This window comes from Hippoglossus hippoglossus, chromosome 8, assembly GCF_009819705.1.
Source record: "Hippoglossus hippoglossus isolate fHipHip1 chromosome 8, fHipHip1.pri, whole genome shotgun sequence".
Classification (NCBI taxonomy): domain Eukaryota; kingdom Metazoa; phylum Chordata; class Actinopteri; order Pleuronectiformes; family Pleuronectidae; genus Hippoglossus; species Hippoglossus hippoglossus.
This window is the reverse complement of record NC_047158.1, coordinates 11,204,924-11,227,051: the sequence shown is the minus strand read 5'-3', so window position 1 is coordinate 11,227,051 and position 22,128 is coordinate 11,204,924. Positions and strand designations below refer to the sequence as shown.

Genomic DNA, 22,128 nt, shown 5'->3' with positions numbered 1-22,128 from the left:
ACTTCTTCAGAGATCTATGCTCCTTAGTTTTATTTAACCCTCAGAAAACAACTTCATGAATAATAAACAGAGGAAAAAACAGAAAAGTAAAATTTCAATAAAAAAAACTAATACTACTTTTCAGATTTCCTTGACAAAATGTAGAAATCTTAAGATAGTAAAATTTTTTCTGAAGCATAACACAGTTCACCGTTTCCACTGGTTTGGCTCCATCCAGTGTGTAACGTGGAGGATTAGCGTCCCGTCGGTTTGACCATTTACAAGAAAAACTAATGCTCGCATTGTCTGCCCCTAATTAACTTCAGATGCTCCAGTCTCTTGAAAAAAACAGAAGAAACTACTCATGACTTGTTCCTTAATTATGTTGAACATTTGTAGCAATAAAGCAACAGAGTGGATGTATGTGTCAAAACTGGCAAATGGGTGTTCACTAAAAACCCTGAGTCCACCACGTTCGATCAGATAAGGTCCATGAGGATTTCATCTTCCATGGCGCTTGAGACTATGGGCATCCCGGGCTGCGGTACCGCTCCTCTCTGACCCCCGGACATCAGCACGGGACCTGCACGTGGATTTGAGAGGGAGGTAAAGAAAAGAAGAGGAATTTATTAGAGGGATTTTCCCTTTATGATTTCAGGGCATCAAACTAAAGTAAATGAACAAAGAGACTTCAAGCATGATCGTCCACCCGATGAAAGCTCCATCCTGTTTAATTCTGTTTCTGTGATGGTTCTTATGTGCTGCTTTTTAAGGATTAGTGCTTTTTTTATGTTGTCGAAAATCCAGGACAATCAACAATGAATTTAACATATTTGTGTAATATTTAGTCAGAAAAACAAACCCGAAGAACTAACAATGAGCGAATACGGACAAGAACTACACAGGTGATGTTATATTAGTTAGGTTCCCACAAATATATCTTAAAATAAACACAAACAAACTTCATGCATTACAGTCAAAAGATGCCACATGGAAAAACTGGGATAACTGCACAGAGGCCTTTGTTAGGCAGAACTTAGTGAAAAGGGTTTGAGGAGATCAAATGTGAAGAACCTGTCAAACCACATAGGACGACCACTGACTGACACGAGGCCTGAGGAAACCAATCAGTGCCCTGTCACTAGTTGTATCTCATCTTCAGTGCATCTTTGTTTGTCTGAGCGGGACCATGGTACCGGAAAAAAAAAACATTTCGATCTCAAAATCAATATCTAAACGGACCTTAAGTTCTGCAAACTTGTTCAATCAATGAGAAGAAAAATAATTGACAAATTAAATTTGACAAATATAAATCCGGCAGTATGCACACTGGAATGGAACATCCAACTCAAGCAAGTCTCTGTGGGTTGATATGTGTTACAGAAACAGTGTGAATTTAGAAGATAAAGTTAGTAAATTATATATTAGCGTAATGTAAATATGACAGCAGTGTAGGTAATAAGATATAAAAAGAGCTTTTCCACATGTAACTTTGGGTGACTGATGCGATACATGTAGTTGTGTTGAGTCAAAAATGACTAATCTCATATGTGTTTATATCCTTTTAGATATCAACCTTATGACTTTTCATTGAGGACATTTCCAGTCCTACATTCTAATTATTTCATGTCAACTTGAATCAAATGTCTGAGAACTCCTTCAAAAGCTGTGGGGGGGTGCATGCTGACCTGCCAGGGGTTGTCTCCACTGGCTCTGCATTTGAGCCCCCCCTCCTGGTGCAGAGTGGACCAACTGCTGCCCTAAACCCTGGTGAGACATTATGCCCGGCATGTGAGACACGCCGCCCTGCTGCGAGGACACAGAGACAGAAGAGCAACGTTAGCTGTGCTGAAACTCTTCTGGAACAGTCATTAACAGTGTGAGAAATTCACTAATAAAAAGCCGCTCGCTGCATTCTTACTGGCTGCTGTTGGCTGAGGAGAAGACTGCGAAGCTGTGGATTGGCTCCTGGGTTCGAGAGCCGCAGTATGGGGGCCTGGGGCGGGGCTTGTCCGCCCTGTGCCACCTGGTTGGATGGAACACCACTGACCGGCGGCTGCTGGTTAGCTGGTCCGGTTGCTCTCATTGTCATCTGAAGAAAGCCACACACTTTAACCAGACACAAGGTCACATTACATTTCCTCTCAATTAATTTACAGAACACGCAACCCAGACACTAACCAGTGTATTTACAGACTATCTTGTGATCATTTAGTAAATATGCCAGTGAAACTAAATGAAATCCTAACTCCTACATTTCCAAGCACAGTCCAAAAGTGCCTCTAATGGCAGACCTGACCTGTGAATTCACCAAAACCAGCTTGAACATCACATCAGAACAGGAAATACATGCTTGTGTTTGAGCTTCAAATGAATAGAAGAGGCGATGGAGCAAATATCCGATGGAAGGAAATGTAACAAGACTGCACCTATCAGCTAAAATCTATCAGGCGATACAAGAATACACAGTGAATGAGTTGTTTAAAAAAATCTACAGATTTTGGCTAGATGTGATCAGCTTTTACACATTTGAATGTTAGTGCTGCATTCAGTTGGAAGGATGAAACTAATGTGTGACACAACCTTTGTGCACAAACAGGTCAGATGTCTTGACCGGGTCTGTCTATCCGGTTGGTTTTGTGTTGCCTGTCACCTCATGCTCACCAACACACACTTGCTCTTCAATAACACAAACTCCTGCATGCATGTTATCAATTCATATATTTTGTTCAGAGACATGCTACAAGCAGAGCATTCGAGTCAACACATGCTAATAGGAAATTAGCTGTACACCAGCATGATGTTGAGCAGTGGGTTTTTCAATCAGCCACAACATTAATGCAGGTAAAAGGTTTTAATGTTATGGTTGATCAGTTTATTTTTGACTCAGACAATGGAGTCATGTAATAAAACTGAAACTACAGAATATGTTGTAAAGCACAATACTGATGGTTTAGAATACAGCGATCTGCTACAGCATTAAAAACAGTTACCGGTTTTAATGCTGTGACAGACTTTGATTGTACATGGAACAAAAAAACAACATGTCCACAAACTTAAGAAAAACTGGAACTGGTTTAGGGCTGGGCAATATGTCCAAAAATATGAAGGATATATAAATATATCAGTTTTCATATCAAATCGATACTTATTATGAAAAATCTCTTTGTTTTAGGTTTAAAGACAGATTTTTGCTCTTAATTGAAAGTTGTAGTTTTAATCTTTTTACAAACACTTGCAATTAAACAGTGAAACAAACATTTTACAAATCTTGACATTTTTTAAAGTACGTATTTTATGCTTGCACAATGTCTCAGCAATATATCTCTATATTGCACTTTGTTATATTGCTATGGACAAAATTAAATTGCAGTGATTGTTATTGTTTATTATTCATCACTATTATTGTTACCCAGGTTTTAATATAATTTTAAAAGCCGCTTACTAGGTATGTATGGTTATTTCGAGTTGTATATACTCTTTTAGCATCATAGAGAAAAAAAGACAAATAGGACGGAAGGACTGATGTATCGATGAATCTATGTGGTTCAATAAAACCTGTCAATGCATAGTAGAAAAAAATGTGAAAAACTATCACAACTGAATTATGTTTCAATACTTTAAAAGCCTTTAAAGTTCCTGACCACATTGTATGATAAGAGGCTCCTGATGGTCTCACCATGTTGTTCTGCCTCTGCTGCTCCTCCATCATAGAAACCTGACTAACTGGAGGCATGCCCACCACCACAGACTGGTCACAGGACGGATCAGAGAGAAGGAGGAATGGGGGGAGAGTGGTGGAAGTGTGGGGGGAAAAAAGGGAGCACAGCGGAGGAGAGTGTTAATAGTAAGACATGCGGAAAACCAGCAAGCACCGGGGGTAGTAAAGGTGTCAACAATAGGCAGTGTGAGAGGGGGAACTGATGTGGGAGCACAGGCACCCATGCCAGCACAGAGTGGGCTCACATACCTGCTGCTGGACGTTGCCATGGGAGACAGGGATGGGACCAGAGGGCCTGTTGAGGAAGTTCTGGTTCGGTGGGACCTGACCAGGTTGCATTGGACCACCTGCACCGCCCAGCTGCTGCATGGAAACAGAGAGAATGTGAAACAGGAGGATAGAAGATTTTCTAACAGCGTCACATGGAAACATGTAACATTTGATCACCTTTATTTATCAACTCAGTAGTTGAGCCCAACTGATTAATGGATGTGCCAATATGAGCGTTTCACAGACAAATCTGTATCTTCGTTTATGTTTGCCAATATGAAAACTTTTATTCTACAGCATAATCAATGCAGAAAAGATGTGCATTTATGTTTACATTTTATGTCGAAAAACGTTTATTTCTTATTCATAATAAAGTTTATGGTTAAACTGTAAAATATCAATACTACATTTCTGTGGTGTAAGGGTTTGATTATGACATTTTAGGAATCATTGCAAATTTGTATATATCTATATCAGTATTGGAAGTTTTTTCCTCTCAGTGAGTATCAGCATCCTAACCGGCCACGCTCTACTCAGTATGCATACTCTTCTCAAGTTCTACTCTACCTTACCTCTATCACCATTGATATCTTTAAGGTGCCCATTTCAAATATGTCTTTATTTTCTTGCACTCGGGGCTAAAAGTGATGGTGTCTCACTACTTTGCTCCAGCACATCACATCAGTACTCGTAGGACAGGAGAGTATCAAGGCCTGGGTGACCTATGTGTTTTTCACACCTCCATAAACATTCAAATACACAGATTTGTACGGTTGCAAAATAAATGAACCTGGAACAAAAAATCAAACATATGAAGAACTTTTAAAACAGAGCAGATCTTTTCTTTATACAGATGTATGAAGCTCGAGGATTTTTTTTAACGGTGAGATGTGCCTCTGCACAGAGGTGAGAAATGATAATATATGAAGTGTACAAACAGGTGAATCAACACAGTCAGCAGCTGGAATTGCCTTATTGTCTAACTGCTGCAATTTGCATCAGAAATCATCCTTTTTCAGTGAAATCGACAGATACAGACATGATTCACATATTCATTTAGATTCAGTCAAATTTACACATTCTGAGGATAACTTATTTCTGATGTTCTTTGTAAATATCTCAGAAAAAAGAAAATGATGACCCTAACATCTGGATGGGGGTGTGTCCTGTTGCAGCTTGCTACATCAATCTTGTGTGCTCAGAGGATTCCAGAAAAACTTAGGAGTGCATGTATGAGTGGAAAGGCTCAGTCAAAACTGATTCTGCTCTCACGAATCCATGACTGAGTGCTCACAACTCTCAAAGCTTTCGTCGTCAACGTACCTTCACACAACGCTGTTCGAGGAAGTGAAAATGAAAGATACCTACATCATGTGTCTTTTACAGAAATTCGTGTTAATGTATTTTTGGGATAGAAACAAGAGCTGTTGATTCTGTAACCAATACTTAAATTAATATTACTTGAGGATGGTTTCCTTTGTGGCCAGAATGGACAGCGAGGAGAATTACAGTGACCAATAATCCTTTCAACATAATGAGCAGCATTGCTTTAAGCAAGACTTGAAAAATCACACCCATTTTAAAGAGCAAAGTAAATTCTACACATTTGCAGCATGTTTCTGATGTTTTCTGTGTTAACAACATTGAAAGTGTTGCTCTAAATCTGCATGTCCACTCCTTTTGTCGGTGGGCGTACAGACGGAAAGCAAAAAGAAACGTGGAGGATGATGATGCACCAGTGGAGATTCTACTTTAAGCACCTCCTGCTGAGGTGTTTGCTATTTTGGATTTCACGATTTTGAAAACAAATTGATGATTTACGACTTCAGCTATCTGCTGTCTGGAGTGTAAAAAAATCATATCCATCCACAGTGGAAGGCAAAGTAAGGAGAAAGGAGGCGACCTGTTGTTCTAACTGCCACCAACACACACCTGGAAGTAGGTCCTGACATTCCAGATTTATATTTAAAACAAATATGTATGCACATTTTACTTGGACGGTCCTGGACTTAAAAAGGATTAAAGGAGATCTGAAAAGTGTGATGCCATTAGCTGTGCTCTGCAGGTGCAGTGGTGGTTTGTGTGTTTCCACACAGAGGGGGAGAGGGAAAAGGGTTTTTCGTTCCTCCTCTGAACCACAAATTATTAACTACAGACTCAGAAAAAAAAGGAGATTCATCGAGCTGAATCTGAAAAAGTCACCCAGGGAACGTGGTAATGCATGGTGCTTTTTCTGACCGACAATAACATCTGCTTCTTCTTCTCTTGTGCTGTCTGTGATTTATCTCCCGTCTTTAACCCAGTAACCTGTAACATCCTGGATCACAATTTAAAGCCTACATCACTTTTCAGGGTGAAATTATTCAATTTATCCTTGCTGTGAACAGAACAAACTACAATCTCCTTCCTGAAGAATGCCACTCCAGGGCTTTGCACAGAGAAACCTTAACTACTGGTCCAAATTGAAATTTTAATTACGTTAAGATTGCTGTAGCGCTTCCCTATTAGCGATGCAGCACTGAATATGTGATGATACACAAGAGGTAGGAAAAAAAAATGTCTTCATTATAATTTTATGTCTTCTGGCTTCTCTAAATGCCGCGATGCTCATACACAAAGATTCAAGTTACATATAGGGCCGACGCGCTTTTGCAATGACGTAAAATTAGCAGGGTGAGTAAACAAATGCTATCACCACTGATGAGAGCGGACTGCGACAAGAAACGTGATTTAACTCGTGTTAACCCAACAGAAAGCCTCATTCTTTTTTAAACAGAGGAATGCTTCTTCTCTGTGACTGGATGCTGCATTGTCTCACATGCAACTATGCAATAAGCTGGAGCGGAGCAGGCGGCTAATCCAGAGGACACATTTTAAATCATCCCGTCTCCAGGGATGAAGATGAGCAGGGAGGGAAAGTGAAGTTTTTCTGCCACGTGGACGAGGCAGCAGTTTGTAACCTGTGATGAACTCGGCAACAGGAACTGGTTCACCTGGTCCGTGGGGGCTGAAAGGACGGCCCTGGATTTGAGATTTCCTTATCCTGTCCCTTAAGACGGGCACAAACCGCTGCCACTCCATCGCTTTGCTGATAGCATCTAATGTACAATTACATCTTGAGGGCCTGGCAAAGCAACATTTTTACTACATTTAAATGTATTTAAAACTGAATCTCAAAGTGCTTTTGCCTTATTGTTGATATACGATGTATTTTCTAAATTGTGTTACTGTAATGACATTACACTGAACTGGTATTGTAAAACAAGACAGGTCAAGAGGGCTGGGCTTGAAACTAATTTAGTTACTGATTAATCTGCTGGTCATTTTTTAAATAATGTTTGGTTTATGAATTTGTCCCAAAAAATCCCAGTATGTTAGGTGACAGCCATTTTTAGATGTGAACTTCTGCGTCTGCATCATTAACGCACCCACCCACTCGCTGTGAATCCTCCGGAGAATCTCCTGCTGTGTTCTCACATAGAGGGTTAACCCTAACCCCTCCACAGCACGTCAGGAGATTATCTGGAGTCCAGTGCATATCTGAAAGCAGCTTAATAAAAGTCCTTGTCTTTTTTCTTTCAATCATTATTTTTCTTTTAAATAAAACCTAAACTAATGCTGATTTATGATGATGATGTTATTGTGTGTTGGCACATGGGGGTTTCTTAGAAAAGTGCTCCATTGTGTGAACAGGCAAAAAACAACAACTGTGTTATTGCAGCAGCCCGGCCAAAATAAATGTCCATTCCTGACAACATCACCATCGCTTTGACTTTAAAAACACTTGGAGGTAAGTTCCACTCTCAGTTAGCTACAAAACACTACAGAAGATAAATGTGGGAAGGGTTTAGCTGCTTTTGGCTTCAGCTTGAATTTAGTTTCAACAGTTTTCACAGCAGTGCTCATCAGCTCGTATCTGCCACAGTAATAGAATGGTTGTTGATGGTGACAATAGCTTTGCTCTTCAGCTGACATCTAAATGCTGATAAAGATACTTGTTAAACAAAAAATATTGTGGCTACGTCCATTTCTTAAGGGTGCAATATTTTAGTATTCAGCTCAGGTAAACATTTTTAAATCCAATTGGATTATGATATTAATTACAAAAAATGCACAGTCGATTGCATCTATATTTCTGTCACCTAAGCACAGGTAATGAGGTGAGAGTGCAACAGTCAGCTAATGTTGCAGCTGCAGCTAATGCTAACCCCATTAGCCTCCACTAGAGTGAGAGAAGTTAGTGGCTGCTGTGAAGATACTGGATTCACTAAATGAAATGTCAATAACAATGCACTTTAATGCCTTAAACATTGCACCTCAATTCCCTGGTGCTGCTCTATAATGCCTCCTCATTATCACTTCCTTTTGGTCTCCACACACCACATATTCTCCCCCGCACTGAAACCTTCCCCTCTTCCCACCACCTCCCGCTCCACTTTCTCCTCCCATCACCACTCACCGCTCTGTGCTGCTGGACCTGCTTGTGGTTGGTGATGACTTGCCGGATGCCGTTGACGAAACCGCCCTGGTCGTTGGGAATGAGGCCCATGAATATTCTCTTCTTGGATGAATAGAGCAGCATCAGCACCCGCACCTCACAGGGCGACGTAGTGTGGGGGAAGTGGACGCAGCCAGCCTGCCGGGGGGGAGGAGGGTCACAGGGCAGATTAAGACCTTGACATGGGACGCCTGCGTAATTATGGGATGGGGTCGAGCTTGGGGACATAACCTCCTCCTGAGCTCCTTTGCTCAATCAAACATATCGGTTTTATAAATTGAATGGAAATGGTATTAACTTAATTCATACAGTGCTTTCCCTAGGCCGTAAATCAAATTGAGGCAAAGAGGCAGAGCTCAGCTGGACTGAATACTATTAATGCTATTTCTCAATGGTGTTACCTTATTAACAATGCACCGCACTGACAAAACCCCTATCATTATGCTAGCCTTCTGGAACTGAATCAGAACTAAACAATTAAAGCTTTTTTTTTGTCTGAACTGATGGCAAAGCATATTTCAAATCCTATTATCTAGCCTGAATGTGACTGAACGTATGGCCTGGAACCCCCTCTAGAGTCTGGAACACAACACTGCAACAAACCTTCATGTTCAGCCCTTCTACTGGACAGAGGTGGGAGCTGCACTCATTTGTCACTCATGGAAAATGTATTGAGGCACACTGAATGATGCATAAGATGAGGGACACGGAGAAAATGCACATTTGAGGTTCAGAAAGAGGACACGTGATTAAAAACTTACGAAACCACTGGCCATAATGCGGTAGAGGCCTTTCAGCGACTCCAAGTCCTTGTTAGTAAAGAGAAACTGAACCATTCGAGAGTTCCTGAAGAGGTGACCTAAGGTTGTCTACAAAGAGAGCAGGCGAGAAAGGACTTAGTTATGCATCATTCATAAAGAAATCACTGCTGCAAACAAGAGTCGGAACAGCACTTTCACACACTTAAGAAAAAAAAAAGGTCTCACCAGTAACTGCTGTGGAATCAGCTGCATAATAAGCTTCTGGGGCCACTGGTCTGTGTTTCTGTATGGAGACACAAAAAAAGATTTGTTTTTAAAAAAATCCTTTTTATACAGATCAGGTCGAGTATTTCAGTGGCTACTCACAGATTTTCACCCTGGTTGACGTGCACTTGACATGGCAGAGAACGCGTTAGTTTGGTGGCTGAATCCATTGATGAGGCTTTAGGCTTCTGCAGGGAATTGATTCAGAGGGGAATGGGTGCGGAATGAGATAAATTGAAAATTAGCGAGTCTGAAAACAAATACCTGGAGGAGCACATGGGTAACATTTCTTTACAAGTATCTCACAGGGTTTGGAGACAAAAACAAAACAAAGCCCTTTGAACTTATTTACTTCACAAAAATTATAGACACATTGCTAAGATACTATTGTGCACAGTAAAGACCAGGAAGTTATAATGGCATAAAAACAAATATGGTTGAATGCACTTATTGTAAGTCGCTTTGGATAAAAGCGTCAGCTAAATGAAATGTAATGCAAAAAAGTCAGTGCAAAATTAAAATAAGTAGTAAAAAGAAAATCCTGGATCTGCCCCGTGATCTAGAAATGCACCGAAATTAAATTGATTCTTCCCTGAACCATACCACATCCATTAAAGGTCCTACAAGGAACTTCCATTTTGTTGATTTTGGCGCCTCTGTGGACAAAAGCGGTGTTGTTTCCACTGTCACCTGTCATAAAAACTTGGTCCAGACAGCATGTGCATTTGTTTTGGAAAAAGTGAAAAAAAGACAAACATGTAGCAAGTTCAGGACACACACCAAGAAAACACTGCGACACCGCAGCTCTCTTTAGATTGTTTTTACTGTGATGATATAACACCAAACAAGGACTGCATTAGTTTATAGCCTCTGGCAGAAAATATGCGAGAAGACAGGGTTATCAAGCTCGAGATTTTGGGATTACGATGTGGTCTGTAGCACGCTAGATGTTGTTTCAACGTGATCTCTCCAGCAAGAGTGTCACCTCTGTTGTTTGTAATATTTATGGACAGGGCCACAATGTGCTGCTGGTGACACTGGAGTAACACCTCTGCTATTTGTGGATTAGGTTGCTGTATTGGGTGTGTCCGAGCGTGATATTCAATGTTCGAGGGAGGTCGGGATGAGGAACGGCATCTGCGAATCAAACATCAAGGTTCTCTGCAGGAATAAGCTTGATTGCTCAGTCCTGGTAAGGGAGAGGAGAGCCTGTCCCAAGTGAGGAAAGTCAGGTAGTCCCACTTCGACTGGCTGCTCTCTGTCTATAGCCCCCTTTGCACGGGTTAAAAAACCCACCAACACCCACAAACACCTGGCTTTTGTCTGAAATGTGAATGGATTCAATCCGCGTTCACTCTCGGGTCAAATGACTCTGCAGTAGACAATGATTATAAACGGCTCAGGGTCCAATCAGCAGAGATGGAAACATGACACCCGGGTGAACGCTCCTTTGGCAAAACAGTGAGGTGAGACAGCGCCACAGCTTATAGTGCATTTGTGATGTCACCGGGGTAAACAGAAATGCAGACTCCTCAACTGGCAATGGAAAGGGAGTTTATCTCCTTCTCTAGCTAGTTCACCCATGTTTAAAAAACATTCGTATACCCACTAGTCTTGGTGTAATACAGCTATTAATCGAAGGATGCCTCCAAATTGTTTCACTGGGATAAAAAAAAAAAAAAAAAACACGTGTCCAGGACACTGGGATTGTCCGAGGGAATATTTAGTATTTTTTCAACTGGCCTAGGAGCAGTTTGAGAATATAGCAGATAATTATCATAAATGAGCTGCACTGTTCACCCTTCTGCCCCTGCGACCTCAATTAGGACAAGCAATTAAAATAAGGATGTATGGATGGACTTTTACAGACGTGCAGATAACCTGTTCTAAAGCAAAATGTCAAAAATCACAAAAGAACACGTCTATGCAGCAATCCTACTGGGAATCATTCCATCACTCTTAATCTTCAGAGCATCAATAAAGGATCAATGATCAATCAATCACATATGAGTCAGACCTACTGTACGCCCTGTGCTGTCTATGCATTATGCTAGGATTTCTCTATGGACACATGGGTTACTTATTTAGAGGAGGATGAACAGTGACTACACACATCTCCCTTCAGTTATAGGTGGTTTAAAAAAAAAAAAAAAACACATTCTGAATAGTTATCCCACATTTTGCACAGCAAAATCTTTCCAGAATAAACAGATTGAAATTCAGCCAGAACATCATCATATTGATAACACTGTGCTGAGAACAAGATCCAGCCAAATGAGTTTCAGGAGTGAAGAGGAAACAGCAGATTACGAGCAGCGTTTTTATGCTCCTATTCTTCCCTCTCAGGCTAATTTGCAAGATTTAGTTTCCTGAGTTTTTCACTCTTAATGCGGTCCATTTAACCGACTTAAATAATTTTGACAAAGAAGATGAGGATGAGGGTGTAGTCGATAGAGGGGATTGATCTGAGTCTGTCCTACCCAACACAAACACTTAAAGGCCTTACGAGTGTCGCATAAAAGCCATTTAACATCCACTCTCCAAGATCAGCACAGCAACTGTAAACTAAATCAATTTGACCTTGAGCTAAACCAATAGAAATAGGATGGCATAATGATGTGCAATTAATCACAGTGCATAACAATCAATGACAAACGATTATTAAAGACATACCACAGCGGTGATGGTCACAGTATGTTGGCAGAGCAGTCGATACCAACTCAAGTTCTGATTTCAGCTTTCTACTACAGGCAGCTGGGACATCAGGCCAGGAAAGTTAATTAAAAATAAACAGTTTGACGTTTTGGGGAAATATTCACTTTACTGCCGAGAGTAGGATGAGAGGATCAATACCACTCTCTTATCTGTCTGTTAAATATAAATCTGGAGCCAGAAGCTTGTTAGCTTAGCTTAGCATTAAGACTGAAAACCTGTCTGAAGGTGACAAAGTCGGCCTGCCAGTGCAGCTAAAATCCAGTTCCCAACAAAGCATTAATTTACAGCCATTCTTTGAAGGTATCAGACATTCTGTTAGTGGGAGTCATGTTTTTCGCTAAATAGGACATCCATTTAAAATTAGACTTTATTGAGTGTTACCTCTTGCCACTCGAGAACGCCAGTCCATGCAACAATCTTATTGGCTACTCCTTGCTGCTGTCCAATTGCATTTGCATTGCTTTGAGGTCCTGACACACCAGGCTGTCAAATGAAATACAAGAGGAGGTGGTTACATGTTGTCAACAAGTGCAATTTAAGAACAGAACAGAACAGAACGTCTACCTGTCAAACACTTTTGTTGAAGCACATAGACACAAAATAAATTATATTTCTCATTAAGTTAATAAAACAAAGCATGTCATTCTGTAGAGTGGATTAAAGTTGAACATCATTCAATATTAGGTTTGGCTCATTTTAGACTGTTAATATCAATATTAAAATAAAATTCATGTTCTTCTACTAGAAAGAAGAATCAATGAATGAATTTGAAAACAGAAAAAAAAACAATGACTGTACACTCTGTGCTTTTCTAGTGAAAGTGGAACATGTTCTGGTTTTGATCTGATCGTAGTACTAACATTTAAAATTCATTTTGATATCAGACTTCAGACAAGTGCGTTCGTCGGCAAAAAACGCTCTCGGCTGCTGGTGATACAGCATCACAGATCAGTGAAGTCTTGGTTGTCTGACTCAAGACTTAAGCTGGGCCGTTTCCATTCAAATATATCAATATGATTTAAGCATTAATATTGTTTACAAGGGGGTGAAAACAGCAAAGCAATTCTTCCACTGAGTGCTGCGAGACAGACAACTCCACTGAATGTTGACTGATCTATCGAAAACATCCAGAATACTGCTTTTATATTAAGAGCCCATGTACAACTCATGTCTGTACAAAATACGGACAATGACCAGCATTATGTGTACATGTGAACCTGAGAGAGTGAGAGGCATAAACTTAGTGGGATAAAAAGATTTTCAAACACTCTGTGGCTCAAGATTCAATATGGTGTTTGCCAGTCAGTTCTAATTGGAGCGAATCTGGCCTTGTCAGTTGTCTGACCAATACATCTGCATCGTCGTCACAAGACGTCACAATGACGTGGACCTATTGCCCAGACGACTGACGAGGTGTTTCAGGAGCCTCAGTGTTTTCTATGGGGTTAGAGGAGCTTCCTTTAACATAGAATTTTAATTTGTTTCTACTTAGTAGATCTTTTATATTCACAAAAAAACTGTACACCACACTAGAGGAAAGCAACACTGAAAAAGCATGTTATTCCAACTTTAAACTGTAACTAAAGCACAATTCTAGGTCAATGTAAATTGTTCCTTCTGTACATTAAAACAAAGATTAGATTATTTCCAAGCACAATTCCAATGTAAGACACAGGGGACAGAATTTACAGTCCTCGTTCTGTGCAGGTTCAGTTGAAGGTAGCATGTGGTTTTAGCAGTCTGAGCTAATTAAATCAAGCCGGTTTCTTCCAAGTTACTGAGTCTTTTGTACAAATTCCTGCAATGCATTACGATCCCTCAACTACTGCTCCACAAGGAAACACAGAGAGGAAGCACAGAGGGAATCTGGCACAAAGCAAGACTCATGTCGAAATGTATCCTCTTCATTTGTCTAGCTCTACTGTACTTGGACACTTGAATAGATTAGGGGATTGCTTTAAGGCCAGTATAGACAGGAAGAAGGATTACAGCAACCAATCACCGATACGGGTATGTGACAATTATTCTAAGAGAAACTTTAAAAAGTGTTAACATATACTTTAAAGCTCTGGCTCTAGGTTCTGCTTTTCGTTATGTTTTGGATATATGCAAATTTAGGTTCAGGAGTTCAAGTGATAAAGCAATATGTGACAATGGCTATATATTGAGTTAGGTGGTGTTAAGCTACTGTTCTGGAAGTTTTAACAAATGGTATAATTTCATTAGTTTAATATTGATTATTGTCAGAACTTACCATGTTGGGCTGCACTGAAGGCGCTGTGGGCTGATTCACTGAGGGCGGCTGCTGAGGTGGCTGCTGTGGCTGCTGATTGGGTACAGGCTGCCCTGGGGGTGGGACTGGCTGCTGCTGATTTGGAGGAACTTGCTGCTGTGGCATCATAGGCTGCGATGCCGTAGTGACCGTCGATATGCTGGGCTGACTGAGCTTCACCCCAGGGACTGATGGGATGTTTGGCTGACTGTTGAACGGAGGACCTTGATTGACCATTCCTGGGACTGGAGGAGGAGAGAGAAAACAAGTGAGAACATACGCCATATTTAAAAACATGAACATTATTGATGGTAAGAGACAATAAAGCTACGATGCCCCAAAACAATCAATTCTGTCCATTCTTTTAATATTGCAGGTCATTCGGGGCAACAAGTGAATAATCTAAATATAGTATTAATACATTGACACTATTTTAAGAAAACTATTGTCCAGAAAAAGAGACCATACTGTAAAAAGCACAAACTTTAAGTCACACTAAAAGTATGTAAACACAGAGGCAAGGAAACTAAAATGTTGGCGAACATGAATTGTTCGCAGATGCCCACAGAGTCCACTGGTAACTCACAGCGACTCTTCTGGACGTTGGCTGCCTCCACAGCCATCTGTGCAGCCACCTGAGCTGCACTCATGGCAGCCGAATTCTGTCAGCAAGCAGATGAAAAGGAAGACAAAGAAGGGTGAAACTTTTGGGGAAGGAACTTAAACACCACAGTCTGAAACTGAGCCAAAAGCAAGCGGCAGGAATGAAGTCTCCAGTCAGCCTTGCGCTGTATGGCTTCTTGCCCATTACCTGATAAGAGTGGGGTGTGTTTATGGGTGGAGGGGGCTGTGAGGGTCCAACGAGAGGCTGAGAGACAGGGAGCGGCTGAGGAGGGAGGACAGGTTTGAGCGGTCCGGGTCCTCCACCTGGGGAAACTGGAGACAGTCAATAGGAGATGCTTAGAGTTTTCACACAGTTTTGCAAGGTAAACTTTTAGAATTCACAGTGTTAGAGTACACCAGTGCCTCGTTATAGGTAAAAAATAACACATAATTATCAGGGAATTCTCTATTCATCACTAATGAAGTGTAGGAGTAGCCAATGGGAAGAGCTCAAAATGGTTTTATTTATAACAATGGAAACTAACGCAGACTTAACACATTTTTTTATATCTCCTGCAGCAATTAACAGATGTAAAATTAGCAACTGGTGACGTAAAATCATGTTTTATGGGGATGTGATTAAAGGAAACTGGCAAGAATGAAACTAAAAACTAAATCAGAGTGGAAGTCGGAGGAGTTTGATGCTGATAGAGGAGGTATTACAAAGAAAGGGGCAATTTAGAGCCTCAGTTGAAAAGCACAGACAAAAAAAAAAGATGGACAGAATGAGATTAACAATATTAGTGCCGGGTTTACTCATGTCATTTGCAGCCTGAAGAAGTAGAAAACAGCAGAGTACCGTGCTAAGAAAAATGGAAAACTATAAAACTATAAAAAATACGCTCTCTATCTCAGAAGTTTAGACTGTACGTGAGTTAAGTTAAAAAGTCATTCCCAATATTTTTGGTTAATTGGCATTTATTGCGGCCATTTCAGACTAAGTTACAAATAATAACCAAGTTAAGACACCACTGCATTTTCTAAAGATAAGATAACAGTAAACTTATAAAGAATTAGGCCATGTGATATGTGATGAGCATTATCTAGATTAAGAACAACCAGCAGACAGACACATAAAATTGAAATGTTATCTCCTAATAAACTTTATGGCTAACGTGTTGGCAAATCATTTCCTATTCATATACTCTTCAGACACAGGGCAACATTAGACTTCATTTTGACAAGATGTGAAATGAACTGCTAACTGTGTTGATGCTAATTGCTTGGCAGCCTATATTTAAACCAATTTTATTAGAGGCTTTTAGATAGAGATTATTATAATAATGACTACAGGCCATATGAGGACCAGGTCTTAGTACATAGGTTGAAGGTTGTAAACAGCTTTTATCACCGCTTGTAGTTGTAGTTGGAATTAAGTTTACATGTGATCCAACCAGAAACACTGCTTATTCATAGATACTGATAGAAATTGGAGGGTCAAACAATTACATTACATCAACGAGGGCTGCCAGCAGCACTGTGCAAGCCCGAGCACTTGTGATCTCGGGACCTGATACGGCCGCGGGGAGGGCAAACGGGGAGCGGGCAAGTAAGTCTATGACAGTTGTCAGTGCTCTCCACACTGGTTCGACATTCACTCAGTTTAGACTTATGTGTTGCTTAAAGGACAAACTCTGAGTCTAGCCTTTACTGTATATCCGGGTGGCCCCACCTGGCCCCCCTTAGCAGTGCAACTGCACTGAGGCGCATTACTTCGCAAGTCAACAAGTGACTCTGCTCCTATGATGTTGTCTAATCACTCACACTTAGAACTGATCTTTAAAAAAAGCTGATAAATTCATATTTATGTTCCTGGATAAATGGGGTGTCGCTTCTTCTGCAACAATGAAGTTAAAACGAGGTCCTGACTTTGTGCGTCACGTTACATGTGTCACATAAACTCTAGAGTGAATCAAACAAACAAAACTATTACGGTCCAAGTGCAGACCACACAGTAAATCGAATTAAAGTTGTAAAACAAGGCTTACTTCCTGTTGCCAGAAGGTGGCGCTATCACTACATAAAGAGATCTGTTTAGGTCGGGGCTCTGATGAAGCCTGAGCAATTTGGGGCCGATTGGACAATGTGCATTGAAGTTAATAAATACTTCCTGTTTCATGGCGAATCAGTAGGTGGCTCTTTGACCCTGAGTTAGTTTTGAAATATGGAACTGTTAAGGCTGGGACTCTGATCATAGGTGAGTATTTTGTTGTTGATTGGACAATGCACATTGGAGTTATGACAACTTTGTCTTCTTTGGCGAAGGATCAACCCACCATTCTGACCATGGTTGTATGAATTGTCTGAGCTCAATTGAGCTGTATATTGTAAAGCAGCCAGGAGCAGTGCATCAAAGTATAAAACATGTCTCTTCCTGTCGCCAGCAGGTGGCACTGTTCGATGAGTCAATATTGACATATGGATCTGGTCAGGGCAGGACTGTGATCGTGTGAAAGAGTTTTGAAGCTGATTGGACAATGAACTGAGGAGTTATAATAAATCCCTCTTTTTTGGCGAATCATCAATCTTTGACGCCAGGTCATAGTCACACCGTGTGACGTACACTAAAACTTTTAATAACTTTCAATTTCCATAGAGTTGAGATGACATTTACTGAATTTAAAGTTGATCGGATGAAAGCTCTAGGAGGAGTTTGTCAAAATACAACCTGTGTAAATGGTCAAAAATGGCCACTTAATTCAAAATGGCTGACTTCCTGTTTGGTCTATTATATCGATCCAAGAGGGTTTTTTGTTTGCAATGAAATAACACATGTCACTACCGATTTTTGTACATGTCGGTCAATCGTGGTGCTAGGGCTGCTCTTTAGGGGGCGCTATTCAGCTATTTTGCCACGCTCATTCCTTCAAACCATATGAATGTCTTCAGGGTTGGGGCTTTTATTACACACATGTAATTTGAGGGAGATTGAACAAAGTACACCGAAGTTACAGCAATTCCGTGTGTCACTGCGACACGTTGAAATTTGACGCCATGCCACGGTCACACCGTGTGACATAAACTCACAATTTGAGTTTGTTTTAATCTCCAAGAAGTCAAGATGACACTCACCGAATTTTAAGTTGAACTGCTGAAAGCTTTAGGAGGAGATTGTTAAAACACACAACGTGTAAAACGTCCAAAATGGCCACAAAATCCAAAATGGCAGACTTCCTGTTGCGTTAACCACATTGGTGGCACAGACTTTTTTTCCCGTCCGGTCATGATACACGCGTGTACCGAATTTCGTGAAGATCGGTTAACCAGACAAAATTACCCTCGTGTTAGGGGACGCTGTTGAGATATTTTGCCACTCAAATTTCCAATTACTCTAGAATATGTAAATTTTCATCAGGCCAGAAGCGCTTGAGTTTTTGAGTATGTTCAAGCCATCCAAAATGCGATTCAAATTTACTGAATAATCAAACGAAAAGCAATAGGGCTAATCAGTGAATGATTATTATTAAGTATGTCCTCACAGTCTAATGCAATCCTGTTCCTTTCAGAGGACATTTCAATTGAACAGACAGACTGATAGAGGTTTTAATCATTGTTTCTCACCAGGAAGTGAAATTCCTCTGACTAGGACCATGTGGAAAGGGTCCTGACTGTAGTCTGGATGGGGTTCGACCACGCCACCTCCTGGAGACGCCCGCTCAAACAACGACCTGAGAGCCGGCAGCTTCCGAGGAGCCACCACTGAGAAGTGAATTCCTTTCTAAAAAAAGTATGAAAATAAAAACACATTCAATGAAACGAAATAATGTTGTTCTATGAAAAGCTAACACAGCGAAAAAAAAGAATATATATAATGAAACATAATGATGCAGTTAATTTTGCAATAAAAGTGCCTAATGGAGAAAATATCACTCATAACTTACATCTCTGATGATTTTGACCAAGTTGTCTGCTGTACAGCCGGTGTAGCTGACACTCTCCACAGCAGGGAGCAGATAAGGAGGAGAGTTACACAGCAGCACGCACACCTTGTGGGTTTGACCTCTGGAAAAGGCAAAAAGAGAAAAGGCAAAATAGATGAGATTTTCCCCATGACTAGTGTCCCTATAAAAGTTGTGATTATAATTACTTTACTTTATTATGACCAAACAGGACAAACTTCGTGCAATAGGCTGAGTGATGCATAGTTGTTGAAAGATAACTTTGTAAGGAGTGTGTAACAGAAAGACTGTCTTACATTTGCTCCCTCATCTTCTTAAAATCATCAAAGAGCTGCAGGGCCACAGAGAGGCCCTCTGCAATTAGACTACAACTTTCTGCTCCACCTCCCATGAACCTGTGTGGAAAAAAACAGGATAACATTTAACCATTTATAATGTTTGCTTTCAATGTGTTATGATAAAAGAACATCCACTTCTTAATATTTAATTAGATAATAGATGTATTACTGGATGCTGTCAATCCATGAGACAAACTCAAAGGCAGAGCTTGTTGGTGCGTGGCATTGGACGTATGACTCAGGAGCACAGTCCACTGTGTTGAACACCACGAGGCCATACTGTGTCCCTCCATACTGGAGCAGCAGAAAATCAGTTTATTAGTAACATTCAAAAAACACTTTTTTAAACTACCCAGTAAAAATGTTTTAATAATAAAAAGGACAAAAAAACTCACATCTCCACCAAAATCTGTTTCTGCTGGGGGCCCTCCATTGAAATATCTATGGTAAAAAAAATAATCAGAAATAAAACAAACATAAATAATACATGAATAAAAAAACAATTCCTTAGAATAGGAGTGCAGCTGTGTCCTTACTCAATAGCTGGAAGAATGTAATGTTTCCTTAAAGATTCAAAGTAGGGTCCAAGGTTCGCTGTCCCTTCGATGACAAACACCACATCGGCCACCTGGTTGGTCCCAGGCTTAGCTGATGGCTCCATGAGTGTCGAACCTGCCACCATGGAACTGGACAAAGAAGGAGCAGATTTGACGAGTAATGAGATGCCTCCCTAGAAATTTCATTCATCTGTTATGTTGATCATCGGCAAAGAAAAAGGAAAAACTGGGAGAGACGGGCAGCAGCATCAAATCTTTTCAGCAAAAACTGGGTCATTGAAACCACAATTGGATGTGTCTCAGGTCTCAATTAAGGGAAAAGCTCATTTTGATGAATACACTTTTCGCAGGGACTCAGTGATTTAAACTGGTCACATCTCCCTTGACATGTCATAGAGAAATATTTCTCATGTTATTTAAAGCTCTACTCCAGCTCCATATCTATCTTAACAGTGCACTATCCTGAATATAAACGCATATGAGTGATTATAACATTTAAAAGTTGAATTACAAAAAACAGCAGTTCAATGAAATTGGTAACATTTTCAACCAGGTTGATTTGTAAAGTCATCAGAACGTCCAGAAGGTCTTTGGACCAAAGCACTTATTTGTTGATGGGCTGGGAATGATAACCTATAAGCTACATATCAATTTAATTTCGTTCAACACACTTACATTATTGTTTACAATGAAGTAATGAGCCTGATGATTTGACATGGAACTACCCAACATGCTTTGCGATACAAGTTGAAAAATTGAGCCACAGCATCTTATGGGACATTTGATTCCTCTGTTGGCTATAAAACCAAAAGTATCACACGTGTAGTCAAAGTTTGACTTTTGCACTGTAACCGCTTCCTGTTCCTGAGAATATGGTCCTACTTAGTGTAATGTGTGGATTAGGTGTGTGCGTATTTGTTGTTCCCAAAAGTTAGTGAGCACTGGGGCTAGCATGCTAACAAGCTAGCGTCCACCCTAGCACCTAAGACAAAGCACCAATGTCATTATGACTTATATTATCTATCTATTCACGCGCAGACAAAAGAAAACAACAACACTACGCGTCCCCAACAGGGTTTTAACGGTGGCTTGAGGGTAAATGTCAGGGTACGATTTGAACTAACTCAGCTAAAGCAGCCTGAGCTAGCCAGCTAGCCTCCGGCTGGTACATGCTGTGCACTGACCTGATGGTGAGCGGCTGCTAATGGAGACTCGGGCTCAGAAAACACACACAAATAAGGAAAAGCCGAGCTTGAATCGACAGTAGACCGAAGCGGAACAGCTAGCATCAGCCATTTGTTGTATTTATGACGGAAGTGACACAACGACACGCCCACAAAATATGACGTTGGGGGTCATCTTCTCCGTCTCTTGTGCAGATAAGACGCACCGGGGCGGAGTGCTGCCACCTACTGTTTAAAGTCTGCAATCAAGATGGATGCAAAACAAAAGGACTCTGATTCACAGATGTTTGTTAAATGCTGCTCATCACAAGATAATAATAACAATAATAATAATATACATTGTGTTGTTTGATTATTTAAATGTCGATTTCTCTGATTAGCTGTCTTGCTTATTGTGAGGCACTTTGTAACCGTGTTTTGAAAATGTGCTATATAAGTAAAGTTTAATATTATTCTATGATAATATTTACATCTAGAAATGCGAGATGTTGCAGGGTAATATTGATTGGGATTAACAGAGTTCCTACCTTGGGAAAATCTGTGTAAAAATCATGATGCAAACTATCAAAGTGAAAACTTGTTTTTGTCATGGGGCCAAATGTTTTTTACTGAAGGCCACAGACATCCAGTATCCTCTTTTATTGGCCGGCAGCATCCATTCAATTTAAAGCCTCTCTGTGTCATGGTTGTGATAATGCCAAATTATCATCCCTCTCAAGTTTATTTATTTGCACTTTTAAATACCAAGGGAAATCAAAGTGCTTTCCATGATGCATAAAATTAATTACATTGAGATTTACAAAATGTAAAGGAAAAATATTTTTTGAAACATAAGAAAATAAAAATGATACACAAGGATATAAAAAAAAAATAATGAGCAGAGACAGTGCAGTATATATAAATAAATCGTTCCAGATGAAAAAATATGGCAGTGTTCCAAAAGAATAGCTTTGAAATCTGCTCGGAGGTTGTTCGAGATATTTAATGGATAAAAGTCTACACTTCAG

At 40.3% G+C, this 22,128-nt stretch overlaps 1 protein-coding gene across 7 annotated transcripts; it reads right to left on the bottom strand.

The window, feature by feature from the left end:
- On the bottom strand, positions 1-21,256 carry med25 (mediator complex subunit 25). 7 transcript variants are annotated; one of them, XM_034593629.1, is made up of 20 exons: positions 21,122-21,256; positions 19,917-20,066; positions 19,776-19,821; positions 19,550-19,674; positions 19,339-19,437; positions 19,025-19,145; positions 18,705-18,861; positions 15,292-15,416; positions 15,067-15,142; positions 14,463-14,725; positions 12,590-12,691; positions 9,596-9,681; positions 9,455-9,512; positions 9,230-9,337; positions 8,430-8,606; positions 3,950-4,060; positions 3,659-3,730; positions 1,901-2,071; positions 1,668-1,788; positions 1-562 (listed from the first exon to the last, which is right to left on the bottom strand). In XM_034593629.1, the coding sequence occupies exons 2-20, from the start codon at positions 20,060-20,062 to the stop codon at positions 459-461; spliced, it is 2,268 nt and encodes a 755-aa protein (XP_034449520.1). In that variant the 5' UTR covers positions 20,063-20,066; positions 21,122-21,256; the 3' UTR covers positions 1-458. The 7 variants fall into 7 exon arrangements, with proteins under 7 accessions (XP_034449520.1, XP_034449521.1, XP_034449523.1 ...); XM_034593630.1 differs by having other exon boundaries at positions 3,950-4,063; positions 9,596-9,678; XM_034593631.1 differs by having other exon boundaries at positions 14-562; positions 9,596-9,678; positions 21,122-21,255.
- Between the last annotated feature and the right edge of the window lie 872 nt (positions 21,257-22,128).

What these genes read in the sequence shown, in the direction of transcription:
- med25 (XM_034593628.1), bottom strand. Translation starts at nt 20,062, where the DNA reads ATGGTGGCAGGTTCGACACTCATGGAGCCATCAGCTAAGCCTGGGACC. An exon ending in TGGTCAAAATCATCAGAGAT is followed by an intron (nt 18,862 to 19,024) that starts GTAAGTTATGAG and finishes TACTTTTTTTAG; the next exon opens with AAAGGAATTCACTTCTCAGT. An exon ending in CAACGTCCAGAAGAGTCGCT is followed by an intron (nt 14,726 to 15,066) that starts GTGAGTTACCAG and finishes CTCCTCCTCCAG; the next exon opens with TCCCAGGAATGGTCAATCAA.